Here is a 26,521-nt window from a genome sequence, read left to right on the forward strand (position 1 = left end):
TTTGATTTGTATAATAGGAAAGAGTGAATTGTGCTATGCTACTTGATGAAGTTAACAAGCATTCAGACCAGCCTTCCTGATTGAKCGTTCGTAAAAACGACATAATGAGGAAGAGGTAGACACCAGTGAGAGAAACAGAAGGAAAAGGAAGAACACAGACAGAGGAAGAAAAAGCTAGAAAGAGAGAAAATGACAGAACATTAGTGAAAAAGAGAGAAACACACGGCTTTAACCAATTWAACGGGTAGCTCCCAGCCATAGAGAGAGGAAGTGACAGGGAAATAGCAGCTCTCCTTCTTGTGTGTTTCAGCCCCATTGAACCTACGATGGGAAGGGCATCCTAATCACAAACAGGCGTTTACCGGTCGGTGTGGTATAGTAGTAGTGGGATGAGATCCACCCTCCCTCCCCCCTACCCACCAGCGTGGTCTCCCCGGCGATGAATAATGTAGAAGGGAGGGGTGGAGGCCACTGAGCGTGTGCAAGGAGAAGGGATCCCTCCCCCTTCAGCCCCAGCCCCCTAGCCTGCAGCTGCTGCTGGTGCTGCCTACTACAGAAGGTCAGTGGGAGAGAGAAGAGAATAGAGGATAGGCAGGAGAGGATGGTGTGTTGAGAACGAGGGACCGAGCGAGAGAAACGAGAGGGGTGGGGTGCCGGATGGACGAATGTGTCGTCCTCCAGCGATGACAGCCATGCTGAGTCCCAAGATCAGACAGACCAAGAGAGGTGAGCGAGCCGAGAGCGGGTGTTTATTTTTCTCTACCACTACTATCTAACCACACTACTGCTACACACTGTATGTGAATGGAGCACATGGGGCGGTACACGTAGATCGTTCTACTAGGATGCGGTCAATGACATCATCATCCCCTGTTTGGTCTTGATGATGCCGGCCAGATGCTTGTCTGTCAGCTGCTGCTTCTGATGTTCGCGGCATTGACACTAGAACGTGAATGACAAAATGATGCAGGTGTGAGAAGATTTCATGGGAGTTTAATGGGAAATGATGAACAGTGCTAGATATAGGGAGAGATCACTTTGCAATCCGTATTCTCATATTCTCTCTAAAATAAGATCACATTGAGAGCYTATAAGAAACTAAACGGATGAATTCATTCATTAAAAGATATAAGAAATAAAATAGATTCAATTAGGTTTGTGGTTCTAAGATAGGCACATTCTCTGCATAGCTTTTGTAATTGGTATGTAAATTTGCTTCTTTTTATTCATTTAACAAAACACATGAAGAAATTCAATTTTCGAGTCCTGGTCCATTTAAATCTATTTCCTGGTCCATGGTAATCTCTTTAAATAGCCCACATCTCAGCTGTTTCACTCTCCCCATRATCATGCCTTTGAAGTACATTACCATGGTTTTGGGATGAGAGAGCCCACTACTGTAGTACACTACTACATAGCCTGGTTCCTCTCTAGGTTTCTTCCTAGGTTTTGGCCTTTCTAGGGAGTTTTTCCTAGCCACCGTGCTTCTACACCTGCATTGCTTGCTGTTTGGGGTTATAAGCTGGGTTTCTGTACAGCACTTTGAGATATCAGCTGATGTAAGAAAGGCTATATAAATAAATTTGATTTGATTTGATTACTACACCGCATTGACAGTAGTATTACTGACAGATGAGCTACAGACACAGTAGTAGACACACATACACACATACTATGCAACAGAATATACAGCATAGATACAGTACGCACTAGGGCTAGGAACTGCCAGGGACTTCACCATACAATGTTATCACAACACTTAGGTGCCGATATGATATGTGTTGCGATTCACACGGTTGCGATTCAATACTGCAATTTTATTGCAATTTGATGTTCCAAACATATTGCTCACTGTACAAGAGAGAGCATGAAAAAAACGAGCTTTGATCAGCCATGGAAATAAAAGTGCATGAAAACATGTTGGCTCAATATTTAAATAGAAGATGGAGAACAAGCTATAGGATGAAAAAAAACTGCGCTAGCTAGCGRTACCTCGGAGTCAAGTATTGATATAAAATCGTTCAAAATAATATTGCGATATGTAACTTTAATCCATTCCCCCCCCCCACCACTAGAGCACAGAGTACACACACACCAGCACAGCAGTGTTACACCTCACTGCAGCTTGAACATCACGGCACAGTACTCACCCCCCCCCCCCCCCCCCCCCTCCTAATCCGAGTGATGCCTACTACAGTTTCTTAGGCAAACTCTCCACGGATTCTCAATGGTTTAATACATTCATCAACAGCAGATAGAGTCAGTGGGAATTATCCAGTCATGCACCTGTAGCCGGCTACCACCCCCTTCCCATGCATCATAAATCACACAGCAACCATATTAATTAAATGGAATTTCTCAAATGGATTCTGTGCTTGGAGAAAAGAGCCAGGTAATTTATCCTGTGGCTGATAAGTCTACGCATTGTGACAGGTTAATGGATAGCTATTCTCTGATTTTCGAGGACTATACAGCCATACCATGTGACGATGAATCCACATCTCAAAAGTTAATTAACAACGGCGACTGGATATAGGCTATAGCAGGGGCAGGCAACCCTGTCCCTGGTGTGCCGCAGGTACTGCAGGATTTTGTTCCGACTTGGCACCTCACCTGACCAACTGGGCTGATTGTTCAACACACCTGGTCTTCTAGGTCGGTTAAATCAAAACATGAAGGGCCTGCGGCACTCCCGGTCCAGGGTTGCCTACCCCCGGTCCAGGGTTGCCTACCCCCGGTCCAGGGTTGCTTACCCCCGGGCTATAMTATGTGTSTGTGCAATGCAATCATGCAGTAGCTGTTTCTCTATGGTCCTAATGACTATCTCTGGATGAGGTTACACCCACTTTGAAACAAGACAATATACTCTGGATTAGAGACATATGGGCCATATTCTAGTAGCAGCACATTGGAACATGCTAAATAGACAAGTTATTATAGAGCACATCTCCTTAGGTGGCGTGATCATTTTTTCAGACGTGAGCTCATTGATTGATGGTATTAGTGAAGCTGGTACACAATATACATTACTCATGATGAACATCCTTGGCAGACTATTCRCTAGGGTCAGGGAGTACATGCCATATACAATAAGGAGGAGGACCGCCAATCTACTACATCTTTCATTGAAGATCGCTATAAATCATATGGAGGAGAATAGTATGTTTGGGTTAGAATCTCAGAGCGACTGTGAGGGTGAACCATCCATTTACTTAACTATAAACATACAAAGAAATACTCTGAATGCGCACTTCGTAGCTAAATTAATTGCTAGTATTTTGTGTAAACACAACAGTCCCAATGTTGTTTCTAAGACTACTTACAGACTGGAAGAGACCACATGTTAAGCTACACCCATGACAACACAGGGAATCAAATCAAATGTTATTTGTCACATGAGCCGAATTCAACTTGTGTAGACTTTAACGTGAAATGAATCACTGAGAGGAGAAATCTCCTACAAACACTTACATACATACACTCACACACACACACACAACGACTCAAATAATTGGGCAGTGTGATCCAATGCGCCCACGGATTGCAACATCTGATGCAAACTACATTACACTTATAGAAGAAAATGGTGCTATCTAGATGCTCCCCATAGGAGAACCCTTTGAAMAACCCTTTTTGGTTCCAGGTAGAACRTTTTMGGGTTCCATGTAGAACCCTTTCTACAGAGGGTTCTACCTAGAACCAAAAAGGGTTCTCCTATGGCAGTGGTTCCCAAACTTTTTATAGTCCCGTACCCCTTCAAACATTCCAACTCCAGCTGCGTACCCCCTCTAGCATCCAGGGTCAGCGCACTCTCAAATGTTGTTTTTTGCCATCATTGTAACCCTGCACACTATACAATACATTTATTAAACATAAGAATGAGTGTGAGTTTTTGTCACAACCCGGCTCGTGGGAAGTGACAAAGAGCTCTTATAGGACCAGGGCACAAATAATAATTAATAATTTTACTCTTTATTTAACCATCTTACGTATAAAACCATTTTTGTTCATTGAAAATTATGATTTTTTTTATTTAACTAGGCAAGTCAGTTAAGAACAAATTCTTATTTACAATGACAGCCTAGGAACAGTGGGTTAACTGCCTTGTTTGGGGGTAGAGCAACAGATTTTTACCTTACCAGCTCAGGGATTCGTTCTAGCAAACTTTCGGTTACTGGTCCAATTCTCTAACCACTAGGATACCTGCCAACCCAATGAATAACTCACCACAGGTTAATGAGAAGGGTGTGCTTGAAAGGATGCACATAACTCTTAATAGCGAGATTTGCCAAGGCAGGATACTTTGAGCGCAGAAATCTGGCACTGGCTTCTGATTAAATTACATTTTCACAGAACCGCTTGTTGCAATTTCGACGAGGCTCTCTTGTTCAGATATTGGTAAGTGGACTGGAGGCAGGGCATGAACGGGATAACGAATCCAGTTGTTTGTGTCATCCGTATCYGGAAAGTACCTTCGTAATTGCGCACCCAACTCACTCAGGTGCTTCGCTATATCACATTTGACATTGTCCGTAAGCTTGAGTTAATTTATACACAAAAAATCATACAATGATGGAAAGACCTGTGTGTTGTCCTTGTTAATGCAGACAGAGAAGAGCTCCAACTTCTTAATCATAGCCTCAATTTTGTCCAACACAATGAATATGGTMGTGGAGAGTCCCTGTAATCCTAGATTCAGATCATTCAGGCGAGAAAAAACATCACCCAGAGAMGCCAGTCGTGTGAGAAACTCGTCATCATSCAAGCGYTCAGACAAGTGAAATTTATGGTCAGTAAAGAAAACTTTAAACTTGTCTCTCAATTTAAAAAAACGTGTCAACACTTTGCCCCTTGATAACCAGCACACTTCTGTATGTTACATGGTCGCTGCCCATATCATTGCATAGTGCAGAAAATACACAAGAGTTCAGGGGCCTTGCTTTAACAAAGTTAACCATTTTCACTGTAGTGTCCAAAACGTATTTCAAGCTGTCAGGCATTCCCTTGGCAGCAAGAGCCTCTTGGTGGATGCTGCAGTGAACTAAAGTGGCATTGGGAGCAACTGCTTGCACYCGCGTTACCACCACTATGTCTCCCTGTCATGGCTTTTGCGCCATCAGTACAGATACCAACATGAGCAGCTGCTACATATGGACCGTTAGTGGAATTCCCGCGAGAGAGTAACGGTTAATGTGATTGGATGTTAATTATTTGACGAGGCTACCAGTATTTGACATTGTGTTGTTATTTCGCTGAACACTAGATGGTTTAATGTTATTTTTGGCAGTGAAACGYGGATACTCAGGCGAGAAAAAAAACGAATCGAAATGTATAGCCCCGTTGGAAAATATAAATGGACTGTTTGAAAATGTGAAGGAATTATTATATTTTTTTTAAATAAAAACAATTCATATTATTGTTGTTTTTTAAAAATGTTTACATTTTTATTATACATTCTTATTTGGCGTACCTCCGACGGCATTGCGCGTACCCCCAGTTTGGGAATACCTGTCCTATGGGAACAGCCGAAGAACCCTTTTGGAACCCCTTTTTCTAAGAGTGTGCACTACTAAGGCAACATTTACAAATCATTCCTTCATTCCTCTTGGCCCTATTTGGTTTCTTCCAGTAGAGTCGAATTTGAAAGGGCAGTGTGGAAACTGGAAAACAAGACTCATGAGTCTTCCTCCAAWTGTCTGTTTAGAGACCCCACAACGCCACGCTGTGTAATGTCTGAAACACCACTGAGGAATTACATCTGGCTGGAATGACAGAATAATGAATAGAGTACTGAAAGACTTTGTCATTATAGTTTCATTTAAGACGATATCTGAGACGATGTTAGGGGTTCTCACAACACACCAATTGCGACATTAAAACAAAAGAGCTCAAACGAGTCTCTACCGACCATGCTTATGGTCAAACCAAATCAAGTCAAATKAAATKAAATTGTATTGGTCACATACACATGGTTAGCAGATGTTAACGCGAGTGTAGCGGAATGCTTGTGCTTCTAGTTCCGACAGTGTAGTAATATCTGACAAGTAATCTAACAAATTCACAACGACTACCTCATACACACAAATGTAAAGGGATGAATAAGAATATATACATATAAATATATGGATGAGCGATGGCCGTGCGYCATAGGCAAGTATAGAATACAGTATATGCATATGGGATGAGTAATGTAGCATATGTAGARAATTTTAAAGTGGTGTTATTTAAAGTGACTAGCGATACCTTTATTAAATCCATTTWTTAAATATATTAAAGTGGCCAGAGATTTGAGTCTGTATGTTGCCAGCAGCCACTCTATGTTAGTGATGGCTSTTTAACAGTCTGATGGCCTTGAGATAGAAGCTGTTTTTCAGTCTCTCGGTCCCAGCTTTGATGCACCTGTACTGACCTCGCATTCTGCATGATAGCAGGGTGAACAGGCAGTGGCTCGAGTGGTTGTTGTTCTTGATGATCTTTTTGGCCTTCCTGTGACATCGGATGCTGTAGGTGTCATGGAGGGCAGGTAGTTTGCCCCCGGTGATGTGTTGTGCAGACCACCCTCTGGAGAGCCTTGCAGTTGTGGGCGGAACAGTTGCCATACCAGGCGGTGATACAACCCGACAGGATGCTCTCAATTGTGCATCTGTAAAAGTTTGTGAGTGTTTTAGGTGACAAGCCAAATTTCTTCAGCCTCCTGAGGTTGAAGAGGCGCTGTTGCGCCTTCTTCACCACGCTGTCTGTGTGGGTGGAACATTTCAGTTTGTCCGTGATGTGTACGCCAAGGAACTTAAAACGTTCCATCTTCTCCACTATTGTCCCCTCAATGTGGATGGGGGGGTTGCTCCCTCTGCTGTCTCCTGAAGTCCACAATCTCCTTTGTTTTGTTGATGTTGAGTGAYAGGTTGTTTTCCTGACAKCACACTCCGAGGGCCCTCACCTCCTCCCTGTAGGCCGTCTCGTCATTGTTGGTAATCAAGCCTACCACTGTAGTGTCGTCTGGAAACTTGATGATTGAGTTGGAGGTGTGCATGGCCASGCAGTCGTGGGTGAACAGGGAGTACAGGAGAGGGCTGAGAAGGCACCCTTGGGGCCCCAGTGTTGAGGATCAGCGGGGTGGAGATGTTGTTTCCTACTCTCACCACCTGGGGGCGGCCCGTCAGAAAGTCCAGGACTCAGTTGCACAGGGCGGGGTCGAGACCCAGGGTCTCGAGGTTAATGACGAGTTTGGAGGGTACTATGGTGTTAAATGCTGAGCTGTAGTCAATGAACAGCATTCTTACATAGGTATTCCTTTCGGGGGTCACTCCATTCAAATTGCATCCAAAATTGATAAACCTGTTCTCGATTTATATATAGCCCAATATATAGATGTCCTWGCCTACCTCTTTCAGGTGATACATTCAATGCAGTATCAGCTTTATATTTAGCTAATMAATGATGGGTTAAGCATAATAAGCTTCTGACTTAGAGCCTCTGTCTCTTGCTCAATATGCACCTGTGCTCCGTTGGCTTTTTTCCTTTAAAAAATGATCCTTAGCTCTTGGAGTCCCATGAAGGAAAAGCTAGACTAGAATAGCTTGCTGGACATAATGTTTTTTTTGCATTTTTTATACCAACACACTATTTGAAAAGGGATGCAAGCGCTTGTTTGCTGAATGTTAAATACAGCCGCCTATAGAACTCGGGTAGTTTGAGAGAAGAGCGAACGTGAGATGGCAGTAGGCTATAGCAGCTATTTCTTCAGACCCATGACCTTTCAATCTTCCTGAAGGGAAGTGACAGCCTTCTGCATCTAATTCTAGTCCTATATTATTTCAAAATTAAAGTCAAATTCGCTAGCCAATACTTGTAACTTTGTATTGTCTCATGTGCTGCACCAGAATTGCATGTTCACTCCCTGCTTTGTCATGGTTTGAACGATGTGCGTCATTCCAGTCAATATAATACACTATAACACAATGCAGTACAGTAATACAGCTCACACTCAAAAAGATTAGCCTACTGGAGCTAATTTAATTTATTTACCCAGGAGAGCAGAGAGCTAGCTACATCTATGGGCTTTGACGTTTTTCTGTCGTGCAAAATGTGCAGTAGCCTATAGGCCTATCATATATTGGAGAACAGCACAATCTAGGCTCACAAAATGTATTTAGTGTATGGCTCATCAGGCTCAGGTAGCATCACACTTGAATTTATCGATCAAAGCTTTATAAGCGTTATGATGCTTTTGAATGACACTTTCGGTTTTGGCGGGAAGAACTGGGTTAGCCGTTGAGGAAAGGGATTTATTCTCGGGATGGAACATTTGTAAAAATAGTCGGGAAAATATTCAACACTAGTGTGTGTACAGTATGTGCTCTAATAAGGCTTCCAGACAAGCACACAGGGCTGTGATTGAGTGGGGCCGGCAGAGCACCCAGAAACAGGGATGGAGGTAGAGAGAGATGGACGGACAGTTGTAGACGGAGAGAGAGAGAGAGAGAGAAATGGTTCATGTGATATATGGCCGCTGCTCCTATGATGAGTGTAACCCATTAGGAAGGGAGCCAGGCAGGCAGCCATGGCAGTAGGAGTGGAGGGGGACAATGACGGCTAGGCTACGGTGGCCATGCAATGTTGTGTCTGGTGCTGGGGGGCAAAGGAGCCACAGCCCAGCCCATAACCACAGAGTATAATAAACAATGACTGTAAATGTAGGTTTGATTTGAAATTTGATTTGATTTGAAATGAATGGACAGTTAGAACTATGAATTAATTCCAATAAAACATGGGATGTTGGGAACTGTACTTCCAATAAAACATGGGATGTTGGGAACTGTACTTCCAATAAAACATGGTGGGTGATGCCAGGGACATGTTGGGAACTGTCTTTCCAGGGTGTCTGCATCATACCTATACTATAGCATTCCGCATCCTTAGGGTCGGGAGCTTTCCCTGACCACGCGAGAAACTCCTGGCCGTCCATACCCGTCCCACATCGCAAGAAGGAGAAGAAAGGGAGAATAAGAGAGAAGAAAAGGGAAGAATAAACATTGATTTTCATCCTCCCTTCCCCCTCTAAGCTGAGCAATGATCCTGAGTGTGTCACACAGGAGGTCCAGCAGAGAGGACGTCTGCAGGATTGATTCCTATAAATTATACATGATCATCAAATTGCTTGTCTTGTTTGCCTTTGCTGCTGTTTGGCTCTGTGGGAGGTGTTGCTGAGTGGCTATTCGCTCAGGATGGTCAGGTCTCTAGAAGCTGAAATCAGGTTTTTGTTTATTTTGTCAAATGTCATGATTAATGCATGGACTAGTTAAGACCCGATTTTACTTTCTGCACATGCTGTACTGTATTAAGTAATCTTGTCTGTGTCCTGTATCAAGCTAATTTCATGAAGTACGTTGCATAAAGGACAGACTGACACTGATTCAGGGTCAGTGTGAGTTCAGAGCCTCCAGACATAGGGAGCCTATAAACTGCATCTGAAACAGTCCTTGACTGAGCTCACGTTACACTAAAACCCAGAGTCAATCCCAGGAGGTCTTATTATCACAGTTCAAACTGGTTCCTGGTTCTGTTGGRCTGCCAGAACGGACAATAACTCTCTTCCAGTGGCTTTAAATGAATCGCTTAGATCACCTGAGGCCTTTCCTCTCTTCCCTGCGCCGGGTGGGTCTCCAGCCACCTCTACCCAGGGGAGGAAGGGGGGCCTCAGCCTCAGCTCCAGGGCAGGACGTGGTGTGTGTGGTGTCTGCCTCACCATGGCAACCCTGGAGCTGACACACACTATGTGTATATGACTGTCTCCCTCACTGTCTGTCTCCCTCTCTGCCTGTCTCCCTCTCTGCCTGTCTCCCTCTCTGCCTGTCTCCCTCTCTGCCTGTCTCCCTCTCTGCCTGTCTCCCTCCCTGCCTGTCTCCCTCCCTGCCTGTCTCCCTTTCTGTCTGTCTCCCTCTCTCAATGTCTCCCTCCCTGCCTGTCTCCCTCTCTGCCTGTCTCCCTCCCTTCTTGTGTGTGTATTTGTATTCATGTGTGTATGTGTGTGTGTCTCGACTCTCCAGCCCGGTCCAAGAGCATGGTGATGGGGGATGTGTCCCGGGGCCCATGCCGCCCGTCCTCCCCCAGTCTCCAGGAGGGGGCTCTGAAGGCTGGCTGGCTGAAGAAACAGAGGAGCATCATGAAGAACTGGCAGCTAAAATGGTTTGTCTTGCGCTCCGACCAGCTCTACTTCTACAAAGACGAGGAGGAGACCAAGCCACAGGTACTGAACATTCACACCTAAGCTCTTCTTCAGTTCATTGCAGAGGTTCGCTGAAGTCCTTTATTTGGTTTAATGTGGGACTTTCGCTATAGTAGCTACTGTCGCAGGTTCAGATCCTCTCCAATAATACTTTTCTGTGGTTTTTCATCCGTTGCTCAGAAAAACAGGCCAAAGGAATTGTCTATATCACCACCTAGCATGGATAGATAGCACTGCCATCGTGCCCTGCCTAGAAGGAAAATCAGGATGAAACATAGTTTTGATACCGTTGCTCAATTTTGGGCATGACGTTTTGGCATGGTCATGAAAGAGCTGTGCAGTAATCAGGCAGACAGTTGTTTCAGGACCACCACACAGCATCAAGCCAGGAAAGGGTAATGAAGTGATCCAACAAAAGACAGCAGGCGGTAGTCGGTGGCCCAATGCTTCCAGTGTTCAGTGATCATCTTCTTACATTCCCGGCCTGATATCCAAGCACCTCCATTGATTTCCAAAGGCGTTCCCACTTGACTGCTGCCCTTTTAAATGCAGACCTGTCTCCCCAACACACACACACACACACACACACACACACACACACACACACACACACACACACACACACACACACACACACACACACAACACAACACACCATCGGAGGCCTTTCAGGCTGGAGAAGCTCTGCATTAAGGCCTGGCTGAATGACTGAAGGGTTTGATAGGCACCTTTTAATCACAGGCTGTCAATAGTCATCCAGCCAGTATTGATTTCTCCACACACACACACACACACACACACAAACACACACACACACACACGCGCGCACACGCCCCTTCCTGCGCGGTAACCAGGATGTGTGTGAAAGTGTCAATCTGTCCGCATTTTTCCCATCTAATCAATAGAAATTGGAGCAGGGGGCTGTGTAAGCAATTCACACAGCAAAGTCTCCCACTGAGATGAAAGGAAATGATAACTGAAGGAAGGGAATTTTCATGTAGGCAATCTACAGCCATTTTTTATCATGTAGAGCAGGCCATTAAGGAATGGCTTGGTGTTTAGAGCCACAAAGGTTGCTACAAGACATCTTCTGAAGGGAGAATAATCTCAGATCTTGAGTTCCGTCTTAATTTTCTTCAGTCATTTGTCCCCATATTCAAGGCTCATTGTACCCTTGGGAGCTCTGCTGGGCTGTTAGCCCTGCCCCAACATTCTACCAATTTGTTGCCATGGCAACTACTGTGGACAGCTTGATCTCTGGTTTGGCAGATCCCATCCTGTTTGATGAGGGATGATGAGGGATGCTGCCAGACTGGTAGAATGAGACCGGCTTTCCTTCTGAGTAGTCTCTAAATTAACAGGCCTTGATTACGTTGTTTAATTATTATTGATCTCCATTCAATAATCTGTACATCTTCATCCTGAAAGAGATGAAAGAGATAGATATCTTTCTATTTTCTACCCTAATATTCTCATAAGGATTTGATCAATATTTGTGATTTAACTGATTAGAGTTTAATCTCACTGAGGTATTGTTAATATTTGGTTTTGAATGGATTCTGTCTTTGTTTATTCCAGGGCTGCATACCTCTGCAGGGCTGTCAGGTGAACGAGCTCACCGCCAACCCAGAAGAACCAGGGAGACATCTTTTTGAAATCGTTCCAGGTGAGATAATCCATCAACACCAAACCCTCTCCTCCTTTAGCAGAAAATACATGTGTTGTCAGTCAGGCATCACTGCACATATCTGACTCAAGATTTTATGAGGAGGATATTTAGAGTATTGCAGTTTCCACACTGAGCCAGCAGGGGGCAATGCTGATGTTTCACAATGGAGACTGGAGATGCAGGACACAGACGCCATACTGACTGGTAGATAAGCTTGCACTCAATACACTGCAATTACACTGAGTGTACAAAACATTAGGAACACCTTCCTAGTATTAAGTTGTACCCCCTTTTTCCCTCAGAACAATTTGTCGAGGCATGGACTCTACAAGATATCGGAAGCGTTCCACAGGGATGGGAAACTGTTGAGTGTGAAAAACCCAGCAGTGTTGCAATTCTTGACTCACTCAAACCGTTGCGCCTGGTACCTACTACCATACCCCGTTCAAAGGCACTGAAATATTTTTTTCTTGCCCATTCACCCCCTGAATGGCACACATACACAATCCATGTCTCAATTGTCTCAAGGCTTAAAATCCTTCATTAATCTGTCTCCTCCCCTTCATCTACACTGACTGAAGTGAATTTAGCAGGTGAAATCAATAGGGGATCATAGCGTTCACCTGGATTCACCTGGTCAGTCTATGTCATGGAAACAGCAGTATATCACCCCCTAAGAATTGCATCCCTGTGGATGTTAATAATCTCTTTCGTGACAGAATCTCCAAACCAAGACTTCAGAATCAGAACTAATCACTAAGAACACATTGACGCATCAGTATGGATTCCACCTCCTTGGCGAATGACATTTTAATAAAGGGAAGAGAGAAAAGAGAATAGTCTCATTCTCATCTTGCCCAGGCATACTGACCCCAATAGCTGGTTCTCAGGACTATCAGGAGTCTTTTAAGGTTGACATCTATGTMAAAGTAACCGGTGTGAAAGGGCTAGCTTGTTAGCGGTGCGCACTAGTAGCATTTAAATAGGTGACGTCACTCACTCCGAGACCATGAATTAGTTGTTTCCCTCGCTCTGCAAGGACCGCATATTTTGCAGAGCGATAGGTAATGATGCTCTGTGTGTGACTGTCGTCGAAGTGTTCAGAGGTTCCCTGGTTTGAGCCCAGGTTGGAGCGAAGGAGAGGGACGGAAGCAATACTGTTACATGTACACGGATAATACGCAGCTTTGCCTGGGGGCGAGTGTGCTGGAAAGACCCTACGCAGTCAACTCTTCACGCTCAATACAGCCCGAATGGTCATTTTCAATTAAAGTCACTCAGAGTGAGCTAGGCAAAGAGATCGTATTCAATTCTAATTCCTAATTCTGCGGTACTAGGTAGCTACTGTATATCACTCAGTTAAAAGTTATTTGCACTGTGTATTGTTGCTGACGGGCCAGTGGGTCTCTGTGTTTTCTATTTATGGCGAGTAAATATTGCAGCAGAGTGTAACCCCAATCAGCCTTTACTGGCTACGTGTGGATGAGCTAGGCAGGCAGCACCCAGGCTGTCAAGGCCATTTCTGAAGACCATTTCAACAGTGGGACAGCAAGAACATAATGGAAAGGGGACTGCATTTCAATCGGAGCTGTGCACTTTAGAAGTCTCCCACTCTCAAACCCAACTCAGCCCCCTACATGCTCATTAGAAGAGATTCAATTCTCAGGCCCTTGAGAGAAACGGGGTGTTTTTTCTCCCTCTTGCTTTCTCTCTCACTCAGCTTGAATGAAAGCTTTTCACTTCTCAGCCTTGAAATAAACAACCACTGAGTGCTCAGATTGACTCTGGCATTACGATAACGATCCACTCTGGTAATGGGGTTGGGAAACAAGGGATCGTGGTAAACAAATGTTACTGTAAGGCTTCAACAGAGGCGTCGGGGAAGCTTTTTGTGTACTTCTTACAATAGGTCAAGAGGGACCACCACATTCACCCACAGCACCCAAAATGTCTCCATATGGATGGTCCTGTCCTCATTCATACTATCCATTTCAGAATCGGGTTTCGGCAAAGAGCAGTGCCTGCAATTCATTGGCCAATTTGGCTTTTGACTGTGCCATCTAGGGTGTTAYAGAACCCATGACCTCTGAGGTTACTGTCTGTATAATTCTCCTAGCACTTGTGAGAAATCCCTCTGAGCGTCTTTTGTCTTCTGTTACCACATCACGTCATCCTTTCAGAGTAGGGCTGCGCAATTCTTCGAATTCACATCGAAATTGCAACATTGACACATTGACATCCACTTTTATAGTTTACTCAGTTGTTTTTCCCTCTTATGGCTGTTTCCTACACACACTAAACCCCGCCCCCTGTCACTCAAGTGGTGCAGTTCATCGTCCTGGCTGTTAGATCCACTATAAGTTTGCATGCGGTTCTGTTAAGTCAAATGCAGTCAAGAGATTGTAACAAACAAGAACAATGCTGCTTTCCACTTAGTTTTTTATTTAATCATTTAGTGTGTTTAGATCTATATCGCAGGTGAAATCGCAATCACAATATTTGGTTAAAAAAATGCTKTTTGATTTTTGGGCCRGTATCGTGCAGCCCTATTTCAGAGCAAGGCTAGGCACTAGGGTGTTCCTCGGTCTCAGTTCACTGACTCTCTCCATGCATGACCTCTGCCAATAAACGTCCTTGCAGGTTGTGTTTGATGTGGACACTTTAAGGTCCTTGCACWGTCCAAATGAAAGAGAAGCGAAGGCCCCTGCAAATTGACACTAACTCATCAAGGGTACAAATATGCCTAGCTTGATTTTTTKCCCCTCCAGAATTTGGCAAGAGATGATGCATTGACACATGATACATCTCCACTCATTTCCTCAGGAACATCTACGGTGATAGACATCCTGTATGACCAAATGAACCTATCTGATAGCACCTCTTATATCTTCATATCCAAGGCTACAATTAAACTGGTTAGGGAGCCCTCACACATTTTAAAGGTATAATATCCTGCTTCTTTTCCCTRTAATATCCTTGGGAGCAAGAAAGCAATGAACCAAAACGTAGCCAAATCCAACAACCCTTTTCAATATCCTTTAAACTGAAGTAGCTATGTGGCTATTACTGAAAGCCTATCAGAGAAAGGAAACAGGTATTATAATCTGTGGTTTATAAATGCACTCTGTGCTTAAGGGTTTACTCAAGGCTAAGCTTCCTTTTGTGTTGGTCTCTAGCCATAAAACCAGCTGGGAAACAACAGCCTGTAAAGGATGGTGGACACACACACACACACACACACACAAGCCTGGGTAAACAAGACAATTTCAGCTAATTAATTATTGCAGGCTACTTGTTTAGCCAGTGCAAACACACACACCACACACACACACAACACACACACACAACACACACACACACACACACACACACACACACACACACACACACACACACACACACACACACAACACACACACACACACACACACACACAACACACAACACACACACACACACACACACACACACACACACACACTTGGAGCCTGTCCCCTACCCCCAGCACCAGTCCAAGCCTTGCAGAAAAGCTCAGCCTTATAAAGAAGAGCTGTTTGCTAGTAGGGCATACAGCTTTAGACAAAGAACAGTGGTCCTGTCTTTCTAGGCCTGCACGACTTCTGATTAGCTAGTTGTTAGCTCATTGTTTATAGAGCACCCCGCTGGCTCAGAACAGTGAATGAGGGTACTAACAAGATCTTTGTATACAGTATGAAACTATTTTCTTAGTGCACTCTGACATTTGCATATTACCCTGTGGCACAAGCAGTAGAAAAGCGTGTGATCTTGTTTACCTGAGTAATGTGAGCCAGGTTGAAAAAGTCAACAATATTCACGCGTGCCTCCCTTTCATCTGAGCTTCATTGTGGGCTCTCCTTACCTGATATGCATAAACTGTCAGTAACTACAACAATGGCTCACTTCATGACCCCAGACAGTGTTGKAAAAGAAAGCAATGGAAGTAGCTAGGTGCTGTTTTGTTGGTTTTAAGTCTATGGACAGCATGCTGGAATTTGTGATGGAGGATTTCCATGGATCTATAGATGGGTCTTGTGGTGACGTGACTGTGACCCTTAGGCTAGCAACAAACCTACACACATCACTCTTTCTGGTCACTTGAAGTGAAGGGAAAACACCAAGGCCTACTGTAAAAATGGGTTAGTAGGACAAGCTAGCCAACAGCAGAGTGTGATCCAACAACATGATTACAARGATCAAATCAAATCAAATGTTATTGGTCACATACWCATGGTTAGCAGATGTTAATGCAAGTGRAGCGAAATGCTTGATGCTACTAGTTCCGAAAGTGCAGTAATATCTAACAAGTAATCTAACAATTCCACAACAACTACCTAATACACAAATCTAAAGGGATGGAATAAGAATACGTACATATAAATATATGGATGAGCGATYGCCGAGCGGCATAGGCAAGATGCAACAGATGGTATAAGGTACAGTATATACATATGAGATGAGTAATGTAAGATATGTAAAGATTATTTTAGCTGTAGTCAATGAACAGCATTCTTACATAGGTATTCCTCGTCCAGATGGGATAGGGCAGAGTGCAGTGMGATGGKGAATYCATCGTCTGTGGACCTGTTGGGGTGGTATGCAAACCGACGTGGGTCTAGTGTGGCAGYTAAGGTGGAGGTGATTTGATCCTTGACTAGTCTCTCAAAGCACTTCATGATGACAGAATAGTKATTTAGTTCAGTTATCTTTGCCTTCTTGGGTACAGGAACAATGGTGGCCATCTTGAAGCATGTGGGGACAGCAGACTGGGATAGGGAGCGATTGAATATGTCCGTAAACACACCAGCCAGCTGCTCTGCGCATGCTCTGAGGATGCCGTCTGGGCCAGCAGCCTTGTGAYGGTTAACACATTTAATTGARTTACTCACGTCAGCCACGGAYAAGGAGAGGGAGGGCCCGCAGTCCTTGGTAGTGGGCCACGTCGGTGGCACTGTATTATCCTCAAAGCGGGCAAAGAAGGTGTTTAGTTTGTCTGGAAGCAAGACGTCGGTGTACGTGACGTGGCTAGTTTTCTTTTTGTAGTCCGCAATTGCTTGTAGACCCTGCCACATACGTCTCGTGTCTGAGCCGTTGAATTGCGACTCCACTTTGTCCCTATACTGGTCATTGCAGTTTAGACTCATACACTATTAGAAAGAAAGGTGCTATCTACAACCTAAAAGGGTTCTTTGGCTGCCCCCATAGGATAACCCTTTGAWGAACCCTTTRTMGTTCCAGGTAGAACCATAATGGGTTCCATGTAGAKCTCAAAAGAGTTCTACCTGGAACCAAAAAGGGTTATCCTATGGGGACAGCCGAATAACCCTTTTGGAACCCTTCTTTTCTACGAGTGTACTACAGATCACCATGACAAATCTGGCCAGTCAGAGGSTTCCCAATTGACTCGCAACGTCTGTGCGTTTTCCAGAGAGTGTGTGTGTGGACTGGGGAGGTTTGTTTGGTAAGGAAGGGGAGAGGAGCCCATCTAATCACTCCACACACAGCACACTGCCAGGGAGGGAGAGGGAGAGCAAGGCCAGGGCACACAAGGAGAGATTAGCGTACACTCCTCCTCTGGTATCTGCCTCTCCCGAGGGAACCCAGGGGATAGAGATAACTACTGCTGCCCATGTTAGTGAATGAGAGAATCTATAAATGAAGAACAGGAAGAAGTGGGACTTGTTTTTCGGGGCTRGTTTTTCCTGGCATTGAGCATGCCTCACTGGCCCCGCCTGCCCAGTAGTACCTGCGTGTGGATAAGGATACACYACCTCCAGGAGGGCAGCACGTACCCTATTCATGCCCCAGCTGTAGCACTGCCAGCTCCCCTCAGTGAATCATGGGAATGGGGCTGGCCTGCTGTAAGCCCACCAGGCTCAAACAGGAACACCTGCAAGGTAAAGCTAGCTACCTTTTTAGYGTTATATTGTAAATGTCAATTAATGTCATTTGAGTACATGTAATGTACTGTAATTATATTGAACAGCTATGGGCTAATGATGTCCATCTGTCTGTTGTGGATTTCACTTGTTTTGTCCATAATGCAGTATGCCAAACCACAACAAAAGGTTTACTTTGTAGGGGAGCTAGAGTGGCTCAAAAAAAGGGTTTTATTTTGTTGGTCGTGGTGTTCTGTTGTTGTATGACGTACTGCATTCAGGTTTTCTGAAGTCCTTTCTTTCATTTGAAGGGCAAGCTTTTCTGGTTATCCAACAAAGGTTGGTAGAAAACAATATAGGGCATGTTCTACAACCAATCATAGCTGCTCCAGAGGACATGTTTTATCACAAAATGTACATACTATAATAAATTAGAAAAAGAAACGTAGTATATGCCAGAATTATCATGATGTTCCCTCTCCATGGTGACCCTACACACAGCTATTTGGGAAACATTATACACAACACGTGTGCTGCACTTCCTAAACKCTCCGGCACAAAGGTCAGCAGGAGTTAATCAATTCCCAATCCTCAGAAAAATCATCTGGACCATTATTCACACTGACAGTGTCCACACACACAGAGACACACAACACCGCTGCTTATCACTAACCGCAGGTGTCCGCACCTCCCAGTCAGTCAACTATGTTCACACAGTCAGTGGTGGAGCAAGAACTCYATTGTCATACTTGAGTAAAATAGATAKCTTAATAGAAAATGACTCAAGTAAAAGAGAAAGTCACCCYGTGAAATACTACTTGAGCAAAAGTCTAAATGATCTGTTTTGAAATGTACTTAAGTACAGTGATGTAAAAAGCACTCAAMTGTCATACTGCAGGGGCTCATTCCAACACAGACARCATTTACAAATTCCGTATTTGTGTTTAGTGTATCCGCCAGATCAGACACGGTAGGGATGAKAACCAGTGGAGGCTGCTGAGGAGAGGACGGCTCATAATAATGGCTGGAATGGAGTCGATTMTATGGTATCAACCACATGGAAACCGTCCTCTCCGCAGCAGCCTCCACTGATGACAATGCGTTATATTGATAGGTGTGGTGGAGGTGTGCTGTCCTGCCTGAGCATTCTAAATGTAACTAGTACTTTTGGGTGTCAGGGAAAATGTAATGGAGTACAAAGTACATATTTTCTTTAGGAATGTAGTGGAGTAAAACTAAAACATAAATATTAAAGTAAAGTACAGATACCCCCCCAAAAATACTTAAGTAGTACTTCAAAGTATTTTTTACGTATGTACTTTATACCACGGCACCCAGGTAAGAAGAAACCTATTTTTCACAGTAAAACTCATCCGTTATCTCCCCTCCCTTCCACTAAGGATCCATCCATCCACAAGCACAGTGGGCAGTCTGACATTTACCGACCAGAGGGAATCACTATCACCAAGAATGACCTTCACTGCAGTTTTCTGTGGAACATGAAGAGTCCTAATCAAAATATCAGCCCTTTTATGTGCTCAGTAGGAGTGAGACTTGCATTAAATCCCAGAGCTCTGGATTATCTTAATTGCTTCCAAATCATATTGACTCAAGACCGGTACCCCCTGTGTAATATATATATATATATATATATATATATTTATTTATTTATTTATTTTTACTTTCGCGTATTTAGTAAATCTTTTCTTAACTCTATTTTCTTACAGTCTGCTGGCGGTGGGCTGGAAGAGGAAGCATTGACTGTGTTCAGGCTCCTTTATGTCTGCGTCAGCGGGGCATCTTTATCACTCGCTTGATTTCTCTCTTTTCCGGTGGCTGGATAGATCACTTATGTGGGTGACCTGGCGGGAAGGCATCCATCTGTTTTACACTGTTATTGATGACAGGAACTAGGACTGAAGAGCTTTGTCTTTCCTATCAGACCACATAAAGGAACAGCTTTTTGAACAAGTGCTTTTGAAGCAGTAACAATATTAACACGTTCATCTCTCAAGTTAATGGAAAGTGCTATGTTTGGAACCGTAAGTATCCAATATAGATGTTTGGTACAAGATAGTAGAAGGTGTTCTTTTTTTGTGAATGATATGATTCTCTCCTACAATGGGAGTCCCTTTAGTCTTTTTTTGTTTGTTTTCAAGTTCATATCAGACGGCAGCAGCTAAGCGCTATTGCTTTCTGCGCGTCTGGTATATGAGTAAGATGTTTTGAAGCAGAAGACAAGTGGGAAATACAGTATATCTTGACAGAGCCAATATTTATTTTATTTATCCATTATTTTACCAGGTAAGTTGACTGAGAACACATTCTCATTTGCAGCAACGACCTGGGGAATAGTTACATGGGAGAGGAGGGGGATGAATGAGCCAATTGTAAACTGGGGATTATTAGGTGACCATGATGGTTTGAGGGCCAGATTGGGAATTTAGCCAGGACACCAGGGTTAACACCCCTACTCTTACGATAAGTGCCATGGGATCTTTAATGACCTCAGAGAGTCAGGACACCCATTTAACGTCCCATCCGAAAGACGGATAATATTCCACCAGTCAAATGATAACATCATCATTTAATATTTTATGAAGGCAATAGAATTCTCAGCATTATTTTGTACTCGCATAGGGAGGTTTCAACTGATTCCGAGAATATACAGTAGTAATATGCTAGGAGTGCATAGACAGGAATTATATCTACTCRATCAACATAATATTAGGTATATGAAGTACTGACTGAATACGATGACTGCATATGGTAATAATGATAAAAGTAATAACTAAAGCATTTCAGCCTGGACTATAGACTGCAAACCTGTATCTAAGGGTCACATGAGTACACAGAGCCCAAAGCAGTCAATGTGACTGGGCTGCTAAGTGATAATCACAGTGGTGTGAGTTTGCTGAGCTGGGTGACAAAGGCACTTAGCTTTATGGCACCACTGTTTATATTTGGTTTACCTTCCCAAAGCTAAATGGCATGTCCTAACATGGCGAGAGATATCATTACATGGATTYCTGGACCCCAGTAAAATCACATCTGAAGAATGATATCTGATGAATCACTTAAAWGTGACCTGTTCTCTACATGTGTGCTACTATATCTGATAAATGGTAGACATTCATTTTGTTGCCAGATCCTATAGGGTCAATCAATTGAGACATGTAGTCTACATTTGGTTGTTCGGTCGGTCTGTTATGTATCCACAGAGTTTCTAAACCCAGAGGCGCAATATCGCTAGGCTTTCTGGGAACGCTCGCGAAGCAGACCAAACAGACCAGGCCAGGGTTTTGAGTTTGAGAAGTCAATGAGAGAAGTGACATTCTTCCTTGGTTGTTCATTTTCCCGAAATCTAAAGGCACAACCGAGATATGAGCCWGTSTCTTTAGTAGTTGAACATGTTATTACTCCAACCTCGTGSTAGTGACAGACTGACACGTTTTCATTTTCGTCAAAAACAACTTGTRGAAGGAMTGCCTTTGATTTGACCGCCTGCACATGTGCAGTTTGGCTTGGGGGCGACCGTTACACTCAATGGCATGTTCCTACAGTTTTCGCCTATCTTCATGGTGTACTATCTTTGATGTAGCTGTAACTGTATTCTAAACAAAACAACTACACCATCTAGTGGTAATAGTGCCGGTTACAACTTTATTCACCAAGAGGTCTGATATGAGGGTAGTTGATGGCTAACTTGTTGGCTGAAAATCCAATTTTTTATTTAGACAGCTTGATCTTTGAGGAGTCGGGCCTACCTGATTGGATTTCTTGTCCGTGCACAATATCTTATATTGTAGCCTTGTACAGGGATGGGGCTCTTAAAGGACATCTTAAAGGACATCTCCCGATGTGGAGCTGTGGTATGAAAAAAAACATGAAAGGATATTGAAGTAGCTGGACTCATCAACCTTTCATTAACCTCAGTCCACTTTCCCCCCAGATTAGTCTGCCAACCTATTAACGTTCAAAGATGCATTRGACTCATCTCTCTCTCTCTCTCTCGTTCTCTCTCTCAGGTGGTACAGGAGGAGAAAAGGACCGCGCTGCTCTCAGTCATGAGGCCTTTCTGCTCTTGGCCAACTCCCAGAGTGACATGGATGACTGGGTCAAGGCCATACGACGGGTCATCTGGGCACCCTTTGGAGGAGGTAAACTAGGCTGGCAMTCAAAGTGATTTTGCTATGTTTCACTGTTGTTTCGCAGTGTTCAGTCTGGTTTTACCAGGGCTAGAAGGAAAACCGCTTCGCCCAGACTTATATTCATGATGCAATTATTTACAAAACTGATCTAATGCTCAGTGAAAGGATATTCTGGTCAAGGCTCTCATTATTCTCTTTATGTCACTCAAACATTTTTGACATGTGCTGTAGGGGGTCAGAAGGTTTGACAGACAGAAAATCATTGCATGGCGTACAGTATGTTCAGAACAGACTAACGAGTCCTTTCAGAGTCTTTATTTCCTGACTAGTGTGTCATTACACTCTGTTCAGTTTCGAACATTGCACTGAAAGGCTAGTCTACTGTACTTGACGTGTATGCAGAAGTTTCAAGTTTTAATGTCACATGCACAAGTACAGTTAAATGTCTTCCTGGCAAGCTCTAAACCCAACAATGCAGTAATCAARAACAATGTAATACTACAAATAGCAATAAGGTAGAACAAAWACACACAATAAATAAAAATAAGGAAATAAGAAGAGCACGTGAAAGTAAGTAAGCATACTATATACAGYGTCGGTTTCAGTACCATATTTACAATGTGCAGGGATACTGGAGTGATAGAGGTAGACATGTAMAGGTAGACATGTAAAGAGGTAAGGTGACTAGGTATCAGAATATATGATAAGCAACGTAGTAGCAGCGTATATGATGATTGAGTGGGTGTGTGTAGAGTCAGTATAAATGTASTATAAATGTAGTATAAATGTAATATTATGTGTGTGTGAGCAAATTATGGAGTGAGTGTTTGTGTGTGTGTTGGAGTGTCAGTGTACGTGAGTGTGTAGGGTCCTGTGAGTGTGTAGGGTCCTGTGAGTGTGTAGGGTCCTGTGAGTGTGTAGGGTCCTGTGAGTGTGCATAGAGACAGTGCAACATTTTTCATTAAATAAAACACAATGGTCTACTCAGATAGTCCGTGTAGCCATTTTGTTAGCTATTTAGTTAGCCATTTTGTTAGCTATTTAGTTAGCTATTTAGTTAGCTATTTAGTTAGCTATTTAGTTAGCTATTTAGTTAGCTATTTAGTTAGCTATTTAGTTAGCTATTTAGTTAGCTATTTAGTTAGCTATTTAGCAGTCCTGGGGATAGAAGCTGTTCAGGATCCTGTTGGTGTCAGACTTGATCCACCGGTACCGCTTGTCATGCAGAAGCAGAGAGAACAGTCTATGGCTTGCGTGGCTGGAGTCTTAAATGATTTTACGTGCCTTCCTTTCATATCGCCTGATATAGAGGTCCTGGATGGCAAGGAYCTCWGCCCCAGTGATATACTGTGCTGTCCACACCCTTTCTGTAGCGCCATGCAATCGAGGGTGGTGCTATTGCCATACCAAGCAGTGATGCAGCCAGTCAAGATACTCTCAATGGTACAGCTGTAGAACTTTTTGAGGATTTGAGGGCCCATGCCAAATCTTTTTCGACCTCCTGAGGGGAAGAGGCGTTGTTGCGCCTTCTCCTCGACTGTGCGCGTGTGTGTGTACCATTGTAAGTCCTTTGGACACKGAGGAACTTGAAGCTTCAACCCGATCCARTGCAGCCACACTGCAGCCCCAAGCCGCATGGAGGGGACAATGGTGTTGAACGCTGAGCTTTAGTCAATGAACAGCATTCTCARATAGTTGTTCCTCTTATCTAGTTGTGTGAGGGAAGTGCGGAGTGCAATTCAGATTGRGTCGTCTATGGATCTGTTGGGGCGGTATGCAAATTGGAGTGGGTCTAGGGTTTCTGGGATGATGGAGTTGATGTGTGCCATAACCAGCCTCTCAAAGCACTTGGCTAGTGTGTGTGAAGGCAGCTGGATATCCAGATATTACGTCACACAGAGGATGTTCTAAATAGGACGATCACAGCATGTCTAACTGCCATCCATGCTTTCATATCATACATTCTAAATATGAGGGTTGTTCTAAGATCCTCTATGTTTTTTGAAGAACCTTAGGGTTCTTGGCATTGAAAATTTTGCACTGCTAAATTATTCTGCCTGTGGATACGCAGAACATCAACACGCCAGAGCATATACCCATTGGACTTGGGGTTCTGCTGGGAGTTMACCTCATATTTGGATTTTTAAATTCTGCTTTGCCACTAAAATCATAATAAACACTGAGAACTAAAATATTGTGTTATTGATGTAATTTTTATGCGTATTACTATTATTAWTAATAACATGGGAGGGGGGTAGCTCAAAAATGAACCCCAAAGGTTCTTTGAGGATCCATTAAAAGGGGTTCTTTGAAGAACTTATAGGGGTTCCCCCACAGTTTCAATTTGAAGAACCCTTAAAGGAATCTCCAGGAACCTTTTGTTTTTCGAGTGTAGCCGTAACTTTAAACCCATCCGACACTGGAACTGGAAGGCAGGCACACTATTGTAGTCAGTCAGTCAGTGAAGGCTGCTTACGGAAGGACAGCTCACAATAACGMCTGGAACGGCTGAGCGAATGGAATGGCATCCAACCATGTGTTTGATGTATTTATACCTTTCCACGGATTCCGCTCCAGCCTTTACCACGAGCCCGTCCTSCCCAATTAAGGTGCCACCAACCTCTGGTGTAGTCAGTAGGCTACTTGTGGCTTCATATATTACATTTTGGAAGGAGCATGCAATGATGAAGAGAACTTCTTTAGCCCGTATCTAATTTTAATGTCAAGAGGGCCTACATTGAGAGGATATACAAGAATTTGCTGATAACAACAAGATTACGTATGGACATTGGACCTATGGACATTTTCCGTATTGGCCCATGCCAAGTACCTCAATTCCTCCACGAAGATGAGCGCAGACTAGAGTTTTTGAAATMAACCTCCAACTCCTTCGATTCGCTATGTGTCGATACTTAATAAATCTTCTTCGGGATTGGTGTCCCTTCCAGGGGACTGTTGAGCTAACCTASGCTAATGCGATTAGCATGAGGTTGTAAGTAACAAGAAAATTTACCAGGACATGATATTGGCAGAGAGCTTAAATTATTTTTAATCTAACTGCACTGTCCAATTTACAGTAGCTATTACAGTGAAAMAATACCATGCTATTGTTTGAGGAGAGTGCAGAGTTTTGAACATGAAAAGTTATTAATAAACAAATTAGGCATATTTGGGCAGTCTTGATACAACATTTTGAACGTTGAAAGGTTGAACGTTGAAAACATTTCCCAAATCTTAACATAAACCATTAGTCAAATTAACCCCAGAATTGGTTTATAAACTCAATAAATTAAGTCATGACATTAAGAAGGATTACCTGCTGAATTCAAAGATACAGCACTCGACTAAACTTCACTTGCGTCATCTTTGTGGTTTTGAGAGATAAACATGGTAATGCTTTCACTTATTGCACATAAAGGAACATAGTTCCCACATGATAGAGTGCTTGCTTTGTTATGCAACTGATCTCCTTTCTGTCATCCTGTGAACCCCATTCATTGCTGCTCGCAGCTATATTTTGATTTGCATTTTGTGTTTACTTGTTCATCCAACTACTGAATGTTGAGATGCTGCATATTGCTATTCCTGAACATAACTTTCCATTGGTTTGGCATTTTATTATGGTAATGAATGACAACCATTATTTAATACTGAAATACAGTATGCAATACGTTTTTCTTGCCTGCAGGGATATTTGGCCAGAGTTTAGAGGACACAGTCCAGTATGAAAAGAAGTTTGGCCATCGCCTGGCACCTCTTCTGGTGGAGCAGTGTGTGGACTTCATAAGGGAACGAGGTCTGGATGAGGAGGGTCTTTTTCGGATGCCAGGGCAGGCTAACCTGGTAAAGGATCTACAGGAAGCCTTTGACTGTGGGGATAAGCCTCTATTTGACAGGTAGATGAAAGGTCATCTACATTCCCTGTTATTGAATAGAAAATAAATGCTGATTTGTTTAGCTGGAAGTAGAAGTGGTGGTAGAGGTAGTGGTGGTCAACTTTTCACGATAGCTGTGATAGTGTATACACTGTACGCCTACCTACTATATAGCCTACCTTTAAATCCTTCCACTACAATACCGTAGGCCACTAGGCCTTTAGCATTTGGATATTGTGATTCACAGTTAGTAGGCAACTTTAGATAACTCTTTCGTGCCCCGTTYCAGTAACACTGACGTCCACACAGTGGCGTCCCTGCTGAAGCTCTACCTCCGTGAACTGCCTGAGCCTGTGGTCCCTTTCTCCAAGTATGAGGACTTCCTCGCCTGTGCTCAGCAGCTGGCCAAAGACGCGGAGGTGGTAAGAAACACTTCTCTACACTAGTTCTTGTCATGTTAGTACTCACACTATGACTGAAGCCAAAGAGACAAACTGCTCTGTCGTTGGATAAAAACCAGMGTTCACGTACATTATGTCTTTGTGAAGAAACAAAAGCTGTTGTGATACTGTATGTCATTCTCAGGTTCTCATCTTATCTTCTTAGGGTGTACAAGAGCTGGGGAAGCAAGTGAGCAATCTTCCTCCAGCCAACTACAATCTCCTGAAGTACATATGCAAGTACGTCCACAAACATCCAACTCC

The 26,521-nt window shown here is 43.5% G+C and overlaps 1 protein-coding gene across 2 annotated transcripts in view; it reads left to right on the forward strand.

Annotated features, from left to right (window-relative positions):
• Positions 1 to 484: 484 nt before the first annotated feature.
• The window catches only part of LOC111967719 (rho GTPase-activating protein 22-like), a 29,076-nt gene continuing 3,039 nt past the window's right edge, over positions 485 to 26,521 (forward strand). Inside the window, exons 1-7 of one of the 2 annotated variants that reach the window (XM_023993006.2) lie at positions 485 to 726; positions 10,047 to 10,246; positions 11,804 to 11,891; positions 21,820 to 21,951; positions 25,631 to 25,838; positions 26,107 to 26,239; positions 26,424 to 26,497. In XM_023993006.2, the coding sequence (XP_023848774.1) occupies positions 666 to 726; positions 10,047 to 10,246; positions 11,804 to 11,891; positions 21,820 to 21,951; positions 25,631 to 25,838; positions 26,107 to 26,239; positions 26,424 to 26,497 (896 nt within the window). In that variant the 5' untranslated portion in view covers positions 485 to 665. Of the gene's footprint in view, positions 727 to 10,046; positions 10,247 to 11,803; positions 11,892 to 17,450; positions 17,810 to 21,819; positions 21,952 to 25,630; positions 25,839 to 26,106; positions 26,240 to 26,423; positions 26,498 to 26,521 lie in introns of those variants that run through there. The other variant, XM_023993008.2, reaches the window with a different exon arrangement.

The sequence above is a fragment of the Salvelinus sp. IW2-2015 genome, linkage group LG8 (assembly GCF_002910315.2).
Source record: "Salvelinus sp. IW2-2015 linkage group LG8, ASM291031v2, whole genome shotgun sequence".
NCBI classification, from domain to species: domain Eukaryota; kingdom Metazoa; phylum Chordata; class Actinopteri; order Salmoniformes; family Salmonidae; genus Salvelinus; species Salvelinus sp. IW2-2015.